Source organism: Thalassophryne amazonica, chromosome 20, assembly GCF_902500255.1.
Source record: "Thalassophryne amazonica chromosome 20, fThaAma1.1, whole genome shotgun sequence".
Lineage (NCBI taxonomy): Eukaryota > Metazoa > Chordata > Actinopteri > Batrachoidiformes > Batrachoididae > Thalassophryne > Thalassophryne amazonica.
Window position 1 is genome coordinate 15,581,131 of NC_047122.1, and position 22,005 is coordinate 15,603,135.

The 22,005-nt window shown below is 41.8% G+C and overlaps 1 protein-coding gene across 1 annotated transcript; it reads right to left on the reverse strand.

Annotated features, from left to right (window-relative positions):
* Positions 1 to 762: 762 nt before the first annotated feature.
* Positions 763 to 21,917, reverse strand: LOC117501965 (lysine-specific histone demethylase 1B). Its single transcript, XM_034160940.1, has 21 exons — positions 21,758 to 21,917; positions 19,733 to 19,878; positions 19,537 to 19,658; positions 19,368 to 19,457; positions 19,161 to 19,272; positions 18,969 to 19,082; positions 18,837 to 18,875; positions 18,299 to 18,485; positions 16,272 to 16,456; positions 15,981 to 16,151; positions 12,076 to 12,150; positions 11,845 to 11,979; positions 11,587 to 11,758; positions 11,292 to 11,419; positions 10,315 to 10,446; positions 10,146 to 10,220; positions 9,737 to 9,853; positions 3,610 to 3,735; positions 3,280 to 3,402; positions 2,970 to 3,122; positions 763 to 1,547 (listed from the first exon to the last, which is right to left on the reverse strand). The coding sequence occupies exons 1-21, from the start codon at positions 21,771 to 21,773 to the stop codon at positions 1,464 to 1,466; spliced, it is 2,502 nt and encodes an 833-aa protein (XP_034016831.1). The 5' UTR covers positions 21,774 to 21,917; the 3' UTR covers positions 763 to 1,463.
* Positions 21,918 to 22,005: the final 88 nt, after the last annotated feature.

Genomic DNA, 22,005 nt, shown 5'->3' on the forward strand with positions numbered 1-22,005 from the left:
TGGTAATCCTCTAGAACATAACCACCTCTCCATGTTACACCGTATCAGCCGCGGTGCATTCAGTGTGTGTGCACTGGTTCTGCTTCAAGTTTATCCCTGCGTTTCTTCAATTACTTCATTTATTAAGTTTGCTTCACTTCAGCTCTAGCTCACACTTGGTTAAATTCCTTTTCTTACCATGGTCATTCCAGATAGGGAGGGGAATCCCCAGGTCCCAGGGCCTATGTGAATATATTTGCATATTTAAATAGGGGCATGGCTCGGGAACAGCTTGTTGCGTGTGCATGTGCACTCAATTCAACGCTCAGTGGGTTGTACAAACGGAATGAGGTTGGATCCATGCCTATGCACACTTTGATGCATCTGTATATTCTTCTGCTTACGCCAGTTTCTGGGTTTTGGCATACGCAATGTTTCAGTAGGAAATCCACGCAAGTCTTTGTACATGAGGACCTTGGAATCTGATTTTGAGAGGTTGCTGCTGTCACCATGAGCACTTGATGAATATCTAACTTTCAGGTTGAACAGATGTTTGTTGCTTTTGGACTCCTACGCTTTATTCTGTTTAGACTAACTACTTAGACTGCTGCATTTTTCAGGAGGTTACTGTTACGGAGGCCTCATGTACAACAACTTGACTGGACTATAGGCTCATTCTGAGTTCATGAAAACTCATTGACCGTTGTTGCTTATGTACATGACTAATGAACCAATGGTTCTGAATGCTGTTAGATTTTTGCTCATAAACGTGACAGTGTAGCGTTAATGAATCTAGTTTATTCTACACATTGCCACTCGATCGCTGACTTTATTCAACACAACATACAATGTAGCATCTGACAAATAGGACGCAAACATGAAATGATGCATGGAAACTACATCGTCCATCAAACCTACATCTAAACTATCAGAGTGTGAACAGCACGGTTATCTGCTCAAACATCTGGAACACATCAGGACCTGCTAACAAAGGTTTTAATGTTGCTGTAATCACACTAAATCCAGGTGTTTTGATCACATCCCTGAGAAAGCAGCCGGACTGTCATCTCCAAGTCTAAAGCTGAAGGTTTCCTCCATGTTTAACGCTTCAATTCACAGTTTACACAAAAACAGTCACACCAATCACTCATTAAACATCGCCCTAGTTTTTAAATACTGTATAACCTCTTGGGGGTAAAGTCTTTGGAAATCATCTTCAGGTGATACCAAGTTTGGAAAAGTTGTTCTCGGCCAGTGCTTCATGTATGTTAGACTTGTGTACCCGAGTACAGAGAAAAAGCTTTCACTCTGGTGTTAAATATTGACTCAAGGCGTCTCCACTGCGGGAAGCACTCTAAAGACGCGCTGCTGGTCACAGTGCAGTGAACCCTCGTTTCATCTAGCAATCCAGATTGGTGGGTTTGGTGTGTGGTACTGTGTGACCCGTGTGTCCCTGCTGGTGTCTGAGCGCCGTGGGACAGAGTTCACATGGCTGCCATTTTGCTGGCCTCTCGGACCCCACTGAGATAGGCCCCCGTCACAGTCTGAGGGAAGTGTCTGTTGGTTGCCTGGCAAAAAATAAATAAATAAATCCACAATACATGAAGAACCAGTCTCATTTCTTTTTTAAAAAAAGGTCATCTTGCAAGCTGATCGAGGTTAAGCCAGGGTTCAGCTTGAAAGTGGTGCACATCGTTAACAGAATGCATCATCACATGCACGTTATCTTTATGTTCAATGGATCCATGAAGTTTCTGCACTGATTCATCCCCACGAAATATCTACTCATCACTGAAATATTATGAAAGCGGCAAAACAACCAGAATCAAGGTCATTTCAAGACAACTACAGCTCTGCATGCTGCTCACACAAGTGATGATCTTCCCTGCAACAACTCCAGACGTGTCCAGCGGGTGTCAGACATGCAGACTGTATTATTACATTAGCAAAACAAATTTGCTTTTTCTGTGGATCTACTGCAAAATTAGCCAAATTGTCATCACTTTATCCACCGTTAACCTGTAAAGTTACAAGCTGGTTGCATTTTTGAAGCCGTGGTCCCACCAAATAATGAAGGATGAATAATGAGCCACGTAGCATGTTTTTTTTTTGTACGAGTCCAGTTAGTCAACAAATGTGGGAGAATAGTGGCTATGAGAGGCTCTTAGCGGCAGAATATTCAGCTAAGGAGGCTCATCTCTGAGCATGGCGCTAATTTCAAGAAGTTCAAAATTTAGCAAAAACAGCATGGGGCAGTTTGTGTGAGATACTACGAGGACAAACGAGGATTTTAGAGGCATATTAGTGGTGAGGACGAGGCTGTTAGAAGCCCATTATCCAAGTACCTGGTGGCTACAAGGACAGGACAGGTTATTGTGGGTTAGCCCTCTCATGCACTTCGTCATGACAATCCCACCCGCTGGCCACTGTATATATAAAAAAAAAAAAAAAAAAAAAAAAAATCATTTTTTAACAGATGAATCATTTTCTGTCAGGGTTTGGCTGAAAACACCTGTAATCAGTTCCGGAATCACAGAGGATTTTTTCCTGTGCTGCATGAGGTGGATAAAGTATTTGGAACAGCGTTTATGTTGTAATAGCTTGGTAAAACAGTTGCATGTTCACTTTATGAGCAGTTGTAGAAGTGATATAACTTTTACATCATCCATCAATCTATCATATTCAACTTTTATATCTATCATATAATCTATATATGATAGATTTAACATCTCGTTATAATTGATCAGGTGAGCTGCGCTGTGTGCGCCGATGCAATCACTCGCATTTACATGCAGTGTTTTTTAATTGTTTGTGCAGTGTTCACATACGTAGCTCATTATTCATGGCTTTATTATTTGGTGGGACCAAAGCTTGAGTTATCGTGTTCATAGCCCGGCGGTATTCACTTATTTATTCACTCAGTTGCTGCTTTTTCCAAAGCCAATGAACAAATGTTTCATGATGCAAGTAAGACGTAAAAATGGTGTTACCTCTCCCGCAAAGAAAACTTTTCCCTGCACATCTTCCGCGAGGATGTCATAAGCCTCTCCACTGCCCCCTGTCTTCACAAAGCTGTATGACATCTGAGACCAGGCGTCTTTGCTCCAGTGTGTGACAAAGAAATTCTGCGGCTCTGGGACTTCCTGTCACACAGGAAGCGACAACAGAAACAGTTAAACATTCCACCCAAAAAATTTAATAGCACATTTTCAGGACAGACAAAAGTTTTTCAGCCACCTTTTGTGAAAAATGGAGACAAATAAAGTCATCATGTAGCATTTCGAAACGTGTCTGAGGTACCTGGTCCTTGAACACTTCACTTAGAACCTTCATGCATTCCTCAACTACATCTTTGTCATCCATGTCCCGCACGGTGGCAACGGCGTCGCCAGTGATAACAGACATGAGGACGGCCTTCTTCCCCTGCACACAGGAAAAGGCGGTGCTAAGACTTTTTGTCTGAGAATCAGGAAGCATTGCAGCTCTGTTTGATCAGCTCTATACAACTCTACAATCCAACACATCTGAGGTCACCTGGATCTGTGACAGGATTTGTGTATGAGTGTCGTTCAGTGGCTTCAGTTACAACACACTTTAACAGTGACCACGTGGTGGAGTAACGAGACAAACCTGTGGGTCCAGATCATAGAAGACGCTGAACATGCCTCTCTTGTCAGGGCTCGGCGGGATGTGACCAAAGTAGTCCGCCCCTTGCACTTTGCTGTCCCAGAATCTGTACGGGAACTGCAGGCCGATCTGCAAAAAGGGGAATAAAATCATTTATACAGTGGATCTGGAAACTATTCAGAGCACTTCAGTTATTTTTACACGCTTTGTTATGTTAGTCTTATTCCAAAATGGAGTAAATGCATTTTTTTTCCCTTCAAAATTCTACTCAACACACCCTGTAGTGACAATGTTTTTTTTTTTTTTCAAATTTATTAATAAAAATAAAAAACTAGGAAATGACATGTACATAAGTATTCACATTTTGCTCAATACTTTGTTGATGCACCTTTGGCAGCAATTACAGCCTCAAGACTTGTTGAATTTGATGCCACAAGCTTGATGCACCTATCTTTGGGCAGTTTTGTCCATTCCTCTTTGCAGCACCTCTCAAGCTCCATCAGGTTGGATGGGGAGCGTCGGTGCACAGCCATTTTCAGATCTCTTCAGAGACGTTCAATCAGATTCAGGTCTGGGTTCTGGCTGGACCACTCAAGTACATTCACAGAGTTGTCCTGAAGCCACACCTTTGATATATTGGCTGTGTGCTTAGGATCATTGTCATGCTGAAAGATGAACCGTCGTCCCAGTCTGAGGTCAAGAGCGCTCTGGAGCAGGTTTTCATCCAGGATGTCTCTGTACATTGCTGTATTTGTCTTTCCCTCAATCCTGACTAGTCTCCCAGTTCCTGCTGCTGAAAAACATCCCCACAGCATGATGCTGCCACCACCATGCTTCACTGTAGGGATGGTGTCTAGTTTCCTCTAAAAATGATGCCTGGCATTCACGCCAAAGAGTTCAATCTTTTTCTCATCAGACCAGAGAATTTTGTTTCTCATGGTCGGAGAGTTCTTCAGGTGTCTTTTGGCAAAGTCCAGGCAGACAGCCACTTCTTTTACTAAGGAGTGGCTTCTGCCACTCTACCATATAGGCCTAATTGGTGGATTCGGTACTTTAACGTTTCCCATAATGCCCCTGGTGGCTGCCTGCGCTTCCCAGAATGCACCGCGGTGCCAGAAGAGTTTCACAGCAAATGTAAACAATGACTAATGAGGATGTGCGATTATGATGATGACACGTTCTCCCAAGTTGAGAGGGTTACCTGGAGGAGGTGTAGCACCTGTGATGGACTTCTGCTGTGCCCCGATGTTGTCTTGTTGTCCATACTTCATGAGGTTTGATTACACTGTCCCCTGAACCGTAACTTTGCTGAAACTGATCTCTTGCATGAGTCACGGACCGCAAAACGCTGAAACTGAACAGCGAAACACTGAATTGCTGCAAAGATGGTTGTCCTTCTGGAAGGTTCTTCTCTGTCCACAGGCGAATGCTGGAGCTCTGACAGTGACCGTCGAGTTCTTGGTCACCTCTGTGACGAAGGTCCTTTTCCCCCAATTGCTGAGTTTAGACAGGCCAGCTCTAGGAAGAGTCCTGGTGGATCCGAACTTCTTCCATTTACAGATGATGGAGGCCACTGTGGTCATTGGGACCTTAAAAGTAGCAGAAATGTTTCTGTACCCTTCCCCAAATTTATGCCTCGAGTCAAGACAATCCTGTCTCTGAGGTCTACAAACAATTCCTTTGACTTCATGCTTGGTTTGTGCACTGATATGTATTGTCAACTGTGGGATCTTATATGTAGATAGGTGTGTGTTCTTCCAAATTGTCCAATCAACTGAATTTACCCCAGGTGGACTCCAGTCCACCTATGAAACATCTCAAGGATGATCAGTGGAAACAGGATGCACCTGAGCTCAATTTTGAGTTTCATAGCAAAGGCTGTGAATATTTATGTACAAGTGATTTTTTTCTCCTTTTTTCTTTCTTTTTTTTTAAATAAATTTGCAAAAATCACAAAACAAATTTCACATTGTCATTATGGGATACTGTGTGTAGAATTTTGAGGAAAAAAAATCAATTTAGTCTATTTTGGAATAAGGCTGTAACACAAAATGTGGAAAAAGTGAAGCACTGTGAATACTTTGTGAATGCACCGTATCTAGCAATGGACACAGTGATCAGGAACAAATTCACACCTGTTTCCTCCCTGCCACGAATTTGATACAGCTGTGGCTATGGAAATTAAAGAAACCAAACAAGCTCAGAGTAACCACACCTGCTCCTAATTTCCACTGTGCATGTGATGTCTTAGAGTGTAAAACGCTGTTAAATCAGAAAGTCGAGTCTATGGTTCTTTTTGCATTTCTGTTCCCAGTTCACTCTGGACCTTCCTTGTTTTTTTCTTTCACAAGTAAATTCATGCATTTTTGTAAGTTTCAGGGTGTATCTGCTAGGGGCCTCACAGATCAGATCATTTTAAGAGCAGCCGGAGGGGGCAAATACTACATTGCTTTTTTTAATAATTTAAAAAAGAAAAGAAAACAATTAACTCTTGTCTGTGGTCATGAATGAAAAAAAAGTGTCTAATGTTTTACATAATTTGCAAAATAAAATACTTACTTGTTGTATTAAGTTGCAATATGAACAATGTCACTGAATAAAAAAAACAGAATTGGGGCAAAGCTGATCTAAGTTTAAAACTTCAAATATTTTTTTAACAAGAGATGAGGATGTCCACATTGTCTGGTGGGAATGTAATTTTATTAACAACACTTATAAGATAAATTGATTTGTCTCATCCTCTGATCTAAATTCATTCAAGAAAAGTCAAGAATTGTCATTATTGTCCAGAGCTGTATACTTTCTGCAAGCTCGGCTGTGCACAGTGAAGAGATGATGGACACTTTGTCCTCAACTCCTATAATTTTTTGGCGCTAGTCTGTTTTTTAATCCAAAAATATGCTGAGCATGTAGCAAGCAGAGCACAGGCTGCATTCATGATGGCACAACGAGTTATCATTTTAAAAACAAGTAATCGTGACACAGAATCACACTTATATAAGGACCCGTCACACAGTACATCTGTGCATCTGTCGTGCGGCTTAAAACACGCCCGATCCACAAAAACATCTTTCTGTGTAACCGCTTCAGCAGCCCATGTGAATTTGGTGTCTCACGTGGCGTTTGTACGCTACAGATGATGTCACATTTCCACAGAGATCTGCCATTTTTGTATATACTGGATTTTGAGCGGTTTGCCATCATATTTCCTCACTGTTCATGCGCACTGAGTGAGAGAGAGAGCGAGAGAGCAGACAAAACAAGCTAAACATTAAACAGTTCATTTTTCATGCTTGTCAGTTTGGATATATCTTGGGTGTGTGTGTGTGTGTGTGTGTGTGCTTATCCCCTTCATTCACGGGCAGTATCAGCTAAATCTGCAGAGAATTGACATCAATGGACAAATAACACCTTTCACTGGATTTTCTATGGCTGGAAAACAACTGACAGTTATGAACATCAAAAACATAAAAAAAAAAAAAATCATTCCAGGGACTGAAAAAAGTCACATGACTCTTATCCTCTTCAGAAAACTCACATTTTGTCTTCTTGGTTTTCTGTGAGGCAAACTCTGGATTATACAATCCAAGGAAAAAAGGACACAACTGTGGTGAGTCCACAATGTACTGAATGTACCTACAACCACAATTCCAATGAAGCTGGGACGTTGTGTAAAATGTAAATAAAAACAGACTACAGTGATTTGAAACTTCTCTTCAACCTATATTCAACTGAATACACCACAAAGACAAGATATTTAATGTTCAAACTGATAAACTTTGTTGTTTTTGGCCAAATATTTGCTTATTTTGAAATGGATGCCTGCAACACGTTTCAAAAAAGTTGAGACATTATTGGGTATAAAAGGAGCATCCTCAAAAGTCTCAGCCGTTCACAAGCAAAGACGGTGTGAGGATCACCACTTTGTGAACAACTGCGTAAAAAAAATTGTCCAACAGTTTAAGAACAATGTTTTCAACATTCAGCTGCAAGGAATTTAGGAATTATATCATCTACAGTCCATAATATAATCAGAAGATTCAGAGAATCTGGTGAACTTTCTACACGTAAGGCCGAAAAACCAACATTGAATGTCTGTGACCTTCGATCCCTCAGGTGACACTGCATTAAAAACCAACATCGTGTAAAGGATTTTACTACGTGGGCTCCGGAACACTTCAGAAAACCATTGTCAGTTAACACAGTTCGTCGCTACATCTACAAGTGCAACTTAAAACTCTACCATGCAAAGCGAAAGCCATACATCAACAACATCCAGAAATGCCGCCACCTTGTCTGGACCCAAGCTCATTTGAAATGGACAGATACAAAGCGGAAAAGTGTGCTGTGGTCTGATGAGTCCACATTTCAAATTGTTTTTGGAAATCATGGACGTCGTGTCCTCCGGACAAAAGAGGAAAAAGACCCTTCAGATTGTTACCAGTACAAAGTTCAAAAGCCAGCGTCTGTGATGGTATGGGGGTGTGTTAGTGCCCATGGCATGGGCAACTTACACATCTGTGATGGCACCATCAATGCTGAAAGGTACATCCAGGTTTTGGAGCAACACGTGCTGCCATCCAAGTAACGTCTTTTTCAGGGACATCTCTGCTTATTTCAGCAAGACAATGCCAAGCCACATTCTGCACGTGTTACAACAGCGTGGCTTCATAGTAAAAGAGTGCGGGTACTAGACTGGCCTGCCTGCAGTCCAGACCTGTCGCCCATTGAAAATGTGTGGCACATTATGAAGAGCAAAATACGACAACGGAGACCCTGGACTGTTGAACAACTGAAGTCGTACATCAAGCAAGAATGGGAAAGAATTCCACCAACAAAGCTTCAACAATTAGTGTCCTCAGTTCCCAAATGATTATTGAGTGTTGTGAGAAGTAAAGGTGATGTAACACAGTGGTAAATATACCACTGTCCCAGCTTTTTTGAAACATGTTGCAGGCATCCATTTCAAAATGATTAAATATTTGGCCAAAACCAATAAAGTTTATCAGTTTGAACATTAAATATCTTGTCTTTGTGGTGTATTCAATTGAATATAAGTTGAAGAGGATTTGCAATATATTGTATTCTGTTTTTAATTTATATTTTTTACAACATCCCAACTGAATTGGGGTTGTACTTATATATAAAAATATTCCATGTGAGGTGTTTCAGACAGGTGCACGGTAATGGGGGGAAAAAAACCTGCATGTATAATCTAAATTGAATCTGCATGTACCAAAACTTTGAAAAAGGATTCATTCAACATTTACCTAATTTTGTCTTCCATGGTGACAGGTTTTTAGTTAGTGAGTGCTTCAGGTTGTCATCATAACAGTAACCAGGGTACAGATTACTTGTCTGACGTGACACATGCCTTCAGTGACAGTTGAGCTGCATGTGTACTTGTGCTGAATTGATACCAGAGCTTTCGGAAGTCCAGAATATTCTATCAGCCACAGGAAAATTAAAAAACAAATCTCTCTGCCTGATCTCCGCTCAGATTTGAACACGCACAAAAGTTTCTGACAAACTTGGCCGACATCAGCTGACAAGGAACTCATTTTGCGCCTTATAACAGCACCTTATGAAATGAACTTTATTCATAAAAATCAGGGCACACAGCCCCGATCATTACACCTGTTGTCTGTCATACTGAAATGACACTGCTCTTTTATTCTGAGTTGATGTCCAAACTCATGTAACTCCGGTCATGATACAGTGGATGATCTGCTGTTGCCACAGTGATATGTGCTTGTTAGCTGTGATCTGTTCCACTACTAGTAACTGCTGTTAAACAACCAGAGCAATGTGGTGCTTCCCTAATCTAATATCCTGCTATACAGAAACAGCACCTGCTCCTAATTTCCATCATCCATCCAACATTCAGTAAGTGTACAGCAGGTGATAATTAGCTCTGTGGAATATTACAGAAGTAAGACAAAATTGCTTTTTCAGTTACACCAAAGTTTAATGAGTTTGTCCTTTAAATTTGGAGACATAAAAGATGACTGTTTTTATCTGTTTTGGAATTATCTCAATGAAGATCGGGGGTGCAAACTCGTTTATCTATACTATACTACATGCCAGGACTGTAACCAAAGATTAGAGACACTCGTTAACACCCTCTTACCTTTTCAATGATTCCTGCTCCTAGACTGTGGATTGCTTTCAACTTCCTCTCTGGAAGCGGAGGTTTGAACTGAATCAGGTTCCTCTGAAGCAAAGTCAAAGGAATTGTAACGAGAACCTGAAAGGAGACAATAGAACTGAAGGACACTTACAAAAGATTAAAACCCACCAAACAGTTTGATAACAGAGTGCAGTGCTCAGGAGATTAATGTGAGTTTGGCAGTTTGTTTGCAGCTCAGGGAAAGAAGCTGGTGACCTGCTAGACTCCGTCCAGACAGGGTTTGGCTATCTAGCTTGAATCCAGTTCAGCCAACACCAGCTTGAACAGGGTTTTAGTTTTTGCTTGTATGAGTCTGAGGGGTGACCATGAATTGTCCTGGCTGTTTCCAATGTTCTGCTGATGATTTTACCTTCTGCGCTGTCCACTGGGAACCGCTAGAAGACGTAACTTTGACATCGTCACCTGAGTATTCGATGGTCTGAACCTATAATAATAAAAAAAGAAATGAACTCCACCCACACTGTTTTCTTCACAGTAAGATATTTCTACCTTTATAATGTAAAAACTGCGGTACAAACCGGACAGTTTGTGCGGATGTCGATGCCCTTGGCTAGTTTGTGGAGTAAAACGCCATAGCCCTTTGTGAGTAAAGTGTGGTCTCCTGAGAACTGGGCAAAAAACTCATTGTGATCCCAGGATCTTGCTGAAACCTACAAACAGACAGCAGGTGGCAATAAGTCCCTTCAGCATCGCCACAGCTGATCAGAGGTGCATCTGCATGATGATTTGGCACAAATTTTATGCCGAATGTCCTGCCCGACACAACTCCACTTAACATGGACAACGGGTGGGGTGGTGTTGAACTGAGAACTTTAGTTAGTTATCTTAGTTAAAAAGATAAAACTAAACATGCAAAACATTTTCATGGTCATGATCAATGATGTTATCCCCAACTATAGCCCAACCCAACGACCAATCAGAGTACATACAGGCCAAAATGTACCAGTTTTCAGTATTAATGTTAAAAATGTCATTTGTCGTATTTGGGATATTCCACAATACGACACTTATCACGTTTCAATATTCATCACAAAAATGTTCATAATGTATATAAGTCACATGAGTGCCTCTTCATCAGCGAGTTATTTTTTCCAGGGAGTAGCTGATGTTAAAAGTTTCACGACACAATTATCATGATACGCCACGTATCGTCACACCATGTTCCTTACATTCACACTCCACTCAAGCTCAACATTTGTATGAAGATTTATACAAATCAGTTTATCAAAATCAGCCAGCTCACAATGCTTTTATTTTTATTTATTTTTTTTAACTTTGGACCAGCCTCTGGTCCAAAGTTAAAGTTCAAGTATCCAAGGAGAAGACAAACTTTGTCAGCCAGTTTTAAGAACTTGACTCATTCAGTTTGGAGTAATCCTGCTAACAAAGACTGGGGGTAAAACATGGGCCCTCTCTGTGGGGAGAATGTTTTTGGTGTTAGTGAACAATAAAGAAAAAGCAGCCGGCATCTATTTGAGTTTTGGGGTTTTCAGACCTGGTCTAAGGTGCTTCCACAGGCATATTCCAGATTACTGAGATGAAACTGAAGCACTTTGTCTTCCAGCTCGCTGAACTGCATCCCAGATTCTTGAAGAAAGTTCTTTTTCACTTCCTGGACTTTCTCTGCAGAGATCAGGACTAAAATTGTCATTTTAAGATTTGCATTAAATTTGTGTCCTCTTTTGTGACCGCCACAACAAACTGCTTAAATATAAACAAAGTTTTAAACAGATCTAAAAGTTAACATCATTCATCCTTAACACCTATTCATCCTTCAAACAGTGCAGCACCTCCGAGTGGTGTGTCTTGGTTCTGAGACTTATCCTTCCTCCACTCCGACACCACGTCCAGAATGGCGTTGAAGTGGAAGTCCATGCGTTTGTCGATGGCCGGGTCGGTGAGCTGCCCGCCCTCCTGGAACAGTTCGCACCTCTCTCCCAGCTTGTGCATTTTGATGCCCATCTACAGAGGATGAGTCAAACAGCAGTTTAGAGGCGGAGCTTTGCAGCCTCGTGGTTGTGTTTCGGTTGAGTGGGATATTTCCTCACTTGTTCACACATTAGTACGATTGGGTTGTTCACACATCCGTTGATGATGTGAGCTCCTCGACCCACAGTGACGCCCAGAGAGGAGTCATCCCACACACGACCTCCGATCCTCTCCCTCGCCTCGAGCACCATCACCTGCCAACCGATCAAACCAGAGAGCGTACAGGGACCAGAAAACACCTTCAAACAGGAGCTCACACAGAATTTAGGCCGGGATCACAAACCTCTTACCTTTGTGCCAAAGTTCTGCAGCTGTCGTGCAGCAGCCAGTCCTGATGCACCAGCACCAACAATGATCACATTCCTCTGCAAAGAAGATGAGAGGCAGAGGCCTGAACAAACCATAAAACACTTCAAAGTACAGGTGTGTACTACTGCTGACACTCAAAAGCCTCTATATGCACCCTGTAAAATACAATGAGTGGATAGTTCAGCTGGATGGATGATGGAAATTAGGAGCATGCAGGTGCAGCTGTCAGTGAGACCAGTTTTAAAGGTGCACGGAGCTTGAAATGAGCTCGTTTATCATTTTGTTTCATTTCCAAAGCCTCGGGCTGGTGGTCACCAAAGGCACCACTGCTTGTTGGACAAAACTGTCCAAAAGCCAACAATCAGTTTGACAAGTTAAAACCAAATGTAATCCTGTTCAAACCAGTTCAGAACATCTAATAACCATCTTCAAATTAATTTAAATTGGGTTAAATTCACTTCAAATAGACTGCTGCTACATTCGCAATGTGCATGCTCGGTAGTGTGTAAATCTCTCTCCCCCCTCTGCTGTCAGAATGGGGGGCGTGAACTGCCTATTGGTTCGAAACACAGATGAGTAGTGGCTCTCACATCTTATTCCACAGGGTGCTGTTGTACAACCCCAGTTCCAATGAAGTTGGGACGTTGGGCAAAATGTCAATAAAAACAGAATACGATTTGCAAATCCTCTTCAACCTATATTCAATTGAATACACCACAAAGACAATATATTTAATGTTCAAACTAATAAACTTTATTGTTTTTGTGAAAACATTTGCTCATTTTGAAATGGATGCCTGCAACATGTTTCAAAAAAGCTGGGACAGTGGTATGTTTACCACTGTGTTACATCACCTTTCCTTCTAACAACACTCAATAAGTGTCTGGGAACTGAGGACACTAATTGTTGAAGCTTTGTAGGTGGAATTCTTTCCCATTCTTGCTTGATATAAGACTTCAGTTGTTCAACGGTCCGGGGTCTCCGTTGTCGTATTTTGCGCTTCATAATGCGCCACGTATTTTCAATGGGCGACAGGTCTGGACTGCAGGCAGGCCATTCTAGTACCTGCACTCTTTTACTACGAAGCCACGCTGTTGTAACACATGCAGAACGTGGCTTGGCAGTGTCTTGCTGAAATAAGCAGGGACGTCCCTGAAAAAGACATTGCTTGGATGGCAGCATGTGTTGCTCCAAAATCTGGATGTACCTTTCAGCATTGATGGTGCCATCACAGATGTGTATGTTGCCCATGCCATGAGCACTAACATGACCCCATACCATCACAGATGCTGGCTTTTGAACTTTGCACTGGTAACAACCTGGATGGTCTTTGTCCTCTTTTGTCCGGAGGACACAACGTCCATGATTTCCAAAAACAATTTGAAATGTGGACTCATCAGACCACAGCACACTTTTCCACTTTGCATCTGTCCATTTCAAATGAGCTCAGGCCCAGAGAAGGCGGCGGCTTTTCTGGATGTTGTTGATGTATGGCTTTCGCTTTGCATGGTAGTTTTAACTTGTACTTGTAGATGTAACGAGGAACTGTGTTAACTGACAGCGGTTTTCTGAAGTGTTCCTGAGCCCACGCGGTAAGATCCTTTACACAATGATGTCGGTTTTTAATGCAGTGCCGCCTGAGGGATCGAATGTCACGGGCATTCAATGTTGGTTTTCGGCCTTGCTGCTTACGTGTAGAAAGTTGTCCAGATTCTCTGAATCTTCTAATTACATTATGGACTGTAGATGATGGAATCCCTAAATTCCTTGCAATTGAATGTTAAGAAACATTGTTCTTAAACTGTTGGGCTATTTTTTTCACGCAGTTGTTCACAAAGTGGCAATCCTCACCCAACCTTCTTTGCCTGTGAATGGCTGAGCATTTTGGGGATGCTCCTTTTATACCCAATCATGACACTCACCTGTTTCCAATTAACCTGTTGACCCTGTGGATGTTCCAAACAGGTGTTCTTTGAGCATTCATCAACTTTCCCAATCTTGTGTCGCTTTTTTGAAATGTGTTGCAGGCATCCATTTCAAAATGAGCAAATATTTGCACAAAAACAAAAATGTTTATCAGTTTGGACATTAAATATCTTGTCTTTGTGGTGCATTCAATTAAATATAGGTTGAAGAGGATTTGCAAATCATTGTAATCTGTTTTTATTTACATTTCACACAACGTCCCAACTTCACTGGAATTGGGGTTGTACTATGATCGCCCATGATCCAAAGAAGACAGGATGAAATGCCTTAATCCGCCTTGCCTTCTAACAGGCTGGTTTATAAAGTGCAGACCTGGCAACTCGCCTCAAAACGAAAGTAAACTGCACCCTCAGCGAGAAGTTCTGCTGCATTCAGTGCACATTTTACTGTTTCTCAACACTTGCAAAACACTGAGTTGGTGTTGTCTTTTTATGACGACTGGAGCATTACACTTTAATGTTTTTGATGAAGTTGAAGATGTTTCACACAAGCTATTTTACTGTTGTAATACAGAATGATTTTCATGAATAAAGCCCTGACAAAAATGTACACACAGTGTGTAAGGGATTACAGCTGATGGTGCCAGTGTCATCAACCTAACATTGTCTTATTGTTCTGATTGTCACGTCTGGGACACGTTTAACGGACTTTGTACGCCTTTCTTTGGGTAAGTTACAGGCATTTGTCAGTGTTATCCATAGATTCAGTCATGTCTGTGTATTTACAGCAAGCCTGCTCGCCCGCATTAAAAGGCTCTGATCCCTACAGCATTCTACATGACCAACCTGTGGAGTACTCAGTACGCATGCACTAAACAATGTAACAACAGTCTATTGGTTCATTTCTGGGACACAACCGTTTTAAACCAGTTTATTGCAAAATATCTCCAATTAAACCACATCAAAACCATTTTAAGATATTTCACTGTTGTGATTATCATCACAGTCTCACAGCAATTGGGATCTGGGTTGGAACTTGATATGGGCCTTTCTGTTTGTTCTCACCACATCTGGGCTGGTTCTCTGTCTGGATAATTAAACTGTGTGAAGCAGCTGTGGTTGACAGTCCTCATCCTCAGGGACCCCAAACCTGCACATTTTCTGTCTAAAGCCCCTTTCACACCGGGGCTGCTCCCAATTGCGTCGTGCGTCATTATGACGACGCCACGTGGAAGCAACCTAGTGCCACAACAGAGGGGTGCAAACAAAAATTAAACATGTTTAATTTTTTTTGCGTCCTCTGCTCGACGCAGAATTAAGTGGTTTCAGCGCAAGTCAGATGAACAGGACGGTACTCAGCATGACTGGAAGCCACACCCTGACAAGACAACATTACCTGATGCCAATTTATGATTCCTGCTGCGTTCCATTGTTCCCAAAGTATAAATCACGCAGGACTGTTTTTAATACCGTGCACTCAATGCAGTAAAAACTACACACTTAAAAAAAAAACCACAGGAAAAAAAAATGCTGATTGCAGCTGCTGCTCCTCTCTGTGTGGAGCTGTCTGGTGACTGTCTAGTGCACAGTCTGTCTGCAGCCAAACTGTGCACTCTGATTTCTCTGTGCAGAGAACCTGCAGGCTGTGTCCTCACCTCCTCACTGCCCCTTGCTGCGCGCACCTGACGCAGAAATTCCTGCATCGTCATGACGCAACAGGGAGCAACTGGGAGCAGCCCCGGTGTGAAAGGGGCTTTACCTGCTCAGCTAAAAGCTGATTGGCTCATTCAAGTGTGCTCAGCCAATCAAAAGCTAGCACACATGCCTTCCTGAGCCAATCAGATGTGGAGAGAGCACATAAGACAGACAATGTGCAGGTTCGGGGTCCCTGAGGGCCAGGATTGGGTCTGGAATGACTGTATTGAGCAGTTTGATAACTCAGTCAGAATGTGGACACTCACGGCGCGATATCTTTCAGGAAGCAGAGGACGTTGGACTGACAGCACGCCCGTGTTGATCAGGCCTTTCCTGGTCATGAACTGGAGCACTCGGTCCATTTCCTGCACGCAGCGCACGCGCACCAAACCCCGAACAATCACGTGTGGCGCACATGTCTCCAAAGTCAACACATCCTTGAGGAGAAAAAATTTAAGTGTTGGCTTTTTTGTTGTTGTTGTTCCCAGAGAGATAAAACAGGATAACAATTCCAAACTCTAAGTTTTGGATTTGGACGGCAGGTGTCTGCGGCGTACCTTACAGTTCCTGTGCCAGCAGGCGAGGATAAGGTTACGCAGAGCCAGATACATGGTGGGATCACGGGAAAACTCTGGAAACTCATAAAGCTCATCGAGCTCCATCATGTCAGGCCGCACGCACAGAGCCTTGCCGCACTCGTTGGGTTGGTAAAAAGGCTGGAAGTACGGACACAAGCCTGGAACTGAGGAAATCGCTGTTAACACCCATCTAAGACACGAGTCCATGGCACACAAATCCAAACTGACAATCACTGACACCAGTTTCTCAATTATTTGTGTGTTAACACTCAGAAAACACAGCAGTGGCTAGTGGGCCAAAATGCAGCATAAACCCAAAGATTACAGCCTCATTCATTAATTCAAAAAATAAATACATTTACTTTTGATTTTAACATTTAACTGTTGAGAAAAGTTGAAACAATCAGCACTAATTACTAAAAACCGTTAACTACATTTCAAGATTGTCCAGACCCGTTACAAACCACGTGAGCTTCATGTGATGAGTTTCACTCCCGGCTGTGCCCTGTTCACGATGGGACGGCTCCTTATCCAGAGAAACCACATACAAAATGCTGATTGTTGCAGCATTTATTTATCAGGAAAGGCATTCTTCACTGTAGTGCTGGATGGGTTTGGAGCACAGCAGGTTTTGTGATTCTGTGTAGAAAATTCTGCCAACATACTTCTATATTTTCAAACTGGAATAAAACGGGACAACCCAAACCAAAATAAATCTGATCTGATAAAAAAAACCTGATTACATCCATCAAGAACATAATAAAATCACTGGTGTTTATTTATTTATTTGTCTGTCTGTCTGTCTGTCTGTTAGCAGGATCACAACTACTGCACAGATTTTGACTAAATTTTCACCACTGATAGATATTAGGCCAAAGAAGACTCCATTAAATTTTGGAGGTGATCCAGATTCTGGATCAAGATTTCACTTTATATAAACTTTGAAGGATTACGTCAAAACTACTTCAGGGATTCTCACCAAATTTGCACCACAGATAGATATTAGTGCATGAAAGACTCCACTGAATTTTGAAGGTGATCTGGATCCAGATTGGCAGATGTCAAAAATCTCAGACTGCTCTTGTTGAAAATGTACTGGCCGGTATGGGTTGATAGAATACGGTTCTTTCTGACTTGGTATCAGGGCATTCGAGTTCAGTCTTGGACAGGGGTGGGCAACAAGGGCCAAGACAGTGCAGACTTTCCTTGCAACCAATCACCTCAGCAGGTGGGTTTGTTGATGACCTTCTCCACTGAACATAAACACCTGATCATCAGTGAAATCACCTGTTGAGACACATCATCATCAATGAAGTCACCTACTGAGGTGATTGGTAGCAAGGACAATTTGCGCTGTCTTGATCCTTCATGGCACATGATTGCCTACCCCTGGTCTTGGAGGTTTGTGAGTGTTGAAAACCCAAAGTCACCACAATGTGGTAGATCGTCTTCTAGATGTCTGTGTACGCTAGTGTAGGATAGCGTTTAGGAATTCAAGGTCAAAGCAACACTTGTCTCAGTTTACGTTGGCGATGAGTGATCAAAGCTGGTCAGGATCCTGTGTAAAGTAAAACAGAAACAATAGCGTACCCATAGTGTACTTCCATGCCGTCAAGCATTTTGCTCACTTAAAAATTGGATCATCATCTTTTATTAAGTCTCGCGATCACTGAGTGTATGACATGAACAGACCAGAGACGCATTCTGATAATGTGGCGACATTCTGCATCCTGTTGGTTCATCCCGTGTGACAACAGCTGCAGTTTGATTCTCGTCTTGTTCATGTGTTTCCCTTCAGAGGACAGAACCTGCCTCATTGCGTTTGGGTCATTTGAGTTTGAGGCAGCTCCAGAGCAGGACTGTAATTATTCCAACACACCCAAACAATGTTCACATGTATATTTATAATGAAAAAGCTCATCATGTCCTCCCAGTTGATGTTTCTCCATGTGTATATTAAAAATACATATTAGTTGTTGAGATCTGTGCTATGGTCACAAACTTACTTTGAGGCTGGACATTCCTGCAGTGATCTGCACGTAACGCTTTGGTGGAGCTCTGGGAGCCCGATGGACTCATTCCCACGCAGTCGGGGTAGTACGCGGCAAGGAAAGGACTGGCTGGACTGTCTTTGAACAGAGGCGGCAAAATCAGCATGGAATGCCACCAGCTGTCGCTGACCTCAGCAACTCTCTGTGGAAAAAACACACACTTTTAAACATGAAATACTGGGGGAAAGAAAATCCAGTTAAGAAATTGCTTTAGTTGGCAAGACACCAATGAATTAAGTTTGTTTAACTTAAGTTAGCAATTTGGCACAAATAGTGCTTATTACACTCACTCATCTTCAATCGCTTATCCGGGACCAGGTTGCAGGGTAGTGCTTATTAGTTTGGATCAAATGAATTAATTTGAGTGTTACTAACTGGAGCACTTTTTAAGTTGGTTTAACTTTTCTGTTTTTCATTGCAAAGTATAATTATAGCATTTAAATGCAGCAAACCCTAAAGGACTTCTTGATTTTTAACTCCAGTAATCTCTTACCAAATCCTCCGGTTGGGAGCACTGATCCGGACCCTCACTCTGCAGGTAAAAACGCATGATGATTATCAGAAAACAAGAGAGAAAAATAAAAATCAATAAAATGAACAGCTGCTGGATTTTTCATTGGTTTACTTTGACATTGTTGAACTTGGTTCCGCAGCGATATGTCGCTGCCAGGGAGGAGGTGAGCTGGATCTCTTTGGTCAGTTGACGCCACTTCCTGCAGTCTGGCTTCGTGCACTGAACCTGACCAGAACATTTACACATGTGATTAGTGCATCTGTGAGACAGATCATGAAATAACACAACGCAGCCTGAACTCACCCAGAAAGGTAACTGCTGGTCTGCCATGAACGCCTTCAGGCTGGGCTCACTCTTCCCATTACTTGTCCAAACCTTCTTCCATGAAGAAAATGTCTCATAACCATCTTTGTGACTGACATCAGACAGAAATATCAAGTGTTGGCGTTTTATATGGACTGTGAGCGTTCATTCAAATGTGTGTAAAAATGACGTCCAGAGTCGTCTTACGTTCTGTAGTAGTGATCAAAACATTCATTGCAGAAATGCTCGCCACACGACAGGTGATACCAGCGAGATGTATATCCATTCTTAGCACACCTAAAAGAGAAAAACCATCACGCAGATCTGCACTGCGGCTCAGACAGACTGGTTTCTGCTGGGACGCAGCTCATGCTACCTTTCAGACGCACTGGCGAAACAAACTGGGTAAGTGGCAGAGCAGCCGGCCTTCTCACACTTTCTGTACTTCTTCTCAGACTGGTCATCTTCCTCCTCCGTGTCTGTGGCTTTTCTTTTACTCTGAATAAAGACAGAGAAGAGTAAAACAGTATTGTCTACGGCGGTGCACAGCAGGAGCTCAGGCTGCACGTTACCTGTCCAGGTGGAGGGTTGCTGTTGGTTCGCTTCACACGCACATTAACCTGCCTTCCAGAGGAGCGTAAAGTCTGGCCGTCCCCCGTTGACTCTCCTGAGGACCTTTTCTTGGCCCGTCGAGCACCAGATGCACCCCCGGGATAATCTGAACATTAGCAAATGGTTCAACTGAAGCTCATCGACTCATCAACTGCTTATGAAAACCTGTCGACTGTCGACATGCTGTCCACCCAGAATTACTTCAACCATAATTACTGCATCCGACCAGTAACAACCGACATGCTGCATAAACACATACGTCCTGTATTAACTACAGTTAACCTGCTTTTAAATGATTTCAACTTAATTTTCTTGGTCTGTATGATTTTTGTGTTCCATCTGAAAGCACTACATTGCATTTGATTAGGGTGTTTTTATTTTACAGCTTTCTTTAATGTAGAAATCTGTAAGAAAAAACAAAAAACAAAAACAAAAAATATTATAAAAAAACCCCTGAAATAATCAGTTGAAAAACCTCAACAAACTTACCAGTTTCTCTCTTTTTTTAATTCTGTTTTTTTGTTTGTTTGTTTGTTTGTTTGTTTTTTTAAGAAAATGAAGATCAGTTGGTGAAATGGGGATGCTATCAGTGAAGGGGTTCTGGAGTGTTGACATGCCCTTGAGCAAGACACTGAAGTCCCCAAACTGCTCAACTTTATGACATAATCAGACACGCTTAAAAAATGTTGGAGAAAGAAGATGCAAACATTTGACTTTATGCAAATTAAATGTCTTCACGCTTTGAGCTGCTGCACAGACAAACCGAGCTTCAGACCTGAACATATGGTGATGTCACGGCTCCTGGGCCAACACATCGCATCTGCACAGTGGGTCAAATACAACACACCAGCAATTTTTCTACCCTGAGAAGGAAGTCCTGTATTAGCCCTGAGGCCCATGAGGCTGGTGCTTATCCACAGACACCGTAACATGAAGTGGATTCGAGTCTATGACTCCCCTGGATGGGACACCAGTCCATTGTAGGTTACTTCCCCAGCCAGAGCCAGTACCAGTTTAAAGATGGCTGGACTTAGACAATGCAGATGAACTGTCTTGTCGAAGGACACCAGCAGGTAGTGGGACAGAGACTTGAACCCCAGTCTGGTCACCTGACTCTAAGACCATCAAGCTGCCTGTTTTGCGATAGCTGGACCTCCACTATATAGACTAGGGTTCGATTGTCAGACCTTGTGTTTGGTATAGGACTATTTTTTCATTTAAAGGGGGCACGCAGCTGCAGACTTTGTGGGGTACAGACATGAGCAAAATTAACACTACATCCACTGCAAATTAAGACATTTTTATCAGATTTCTAACATTTTTTGGATTCAATTAAAAAATGAGCCAATGCAGCTTGATTTTCACTATTTATTGCAAAGTACATTCAATACCAAATTTGTTTGCCTTTTTTGTCTGGCAAACAGGGGCATCAGTGAGACACTATTGTAAGATGGGATAAATGCTAAATTGTTTCCAATCTGTCAAGTTACAGGCTCATATTTTAAACACACAAACAACAGCTGCTCGTAATTTATGTCTTATTGAGCGCAAGGAGTTGATAATAAAACACCCTTCACAAACCTCAAGGGGACGCTTTTAAATTACTTTCATCCAACTCCAGACAGAGAAAAATAAAATGACTGCGTGTTTTTAAAATCATTACAAATGTAAAACGTTGGACTGATCAAATAAAACACCTCCTGACTTCATGTGACAAACAAATAATCACTATCTCAGTAAAAATATAAAGATTATCTGATCTTTAAGCCTGTTTTTAATTATTTTTATTTCATTGATATTTGCAGATTATAAAAATGAAAGAAATCAAGCAGCTAAAAAAAATTTTTTTTTCTGATCTGGAAAAATTAACTATTACATTTCATTGAAAGGGTTGAGTTTTTAATTAAGTAAACGTCTTGTTTACTGACGTTTTTGACACAACAAAGAAACAAATAACAAAGCGTTTAAACGTCACCTTTACTGACCTGCGTCCGTCAGCATGACTGCGTCACTTCCGCTAAACTTTAACCTTTGCGGACGTTTGTGCGAATTTTTGTCCCGAATTATTGAGATTCTTCGATATTTATCGCCTTTTCTTTTATTGTTGTGGTGAAATCAACGCGCTGTTGTTACCAGAAACCACTTCCTGATTTAAAGAGGAAAAGGCGTGTCCATGTTTTTTTCAAAAGCTTTATTAACAGAACATTTACAATTTTTGTAATGATGGAAAATT

What these genes read in the sequence shown, in the direction of transcription:
- LOC117501965 (XM_034160940.1), bottom strand. An exon ending in CCAAGTTCAACAATGTCAAA is followed by an intron (nt 18,876 to 18,968) that starts GTAAACCAATGA and finishes TTTTACCTGCAG; the next exon opens with AGTGAGGGTCCGGATCAGTG. An exon ending in GTGGAAGCACCTTAGACCAG is followed by an intron (nt 10,447 to 11,291) that starts GTCTGAAAACCC and finishes GTCTGTTTGTAG; the next exon opens with GTTTCAGCAAGATCCTGGGA.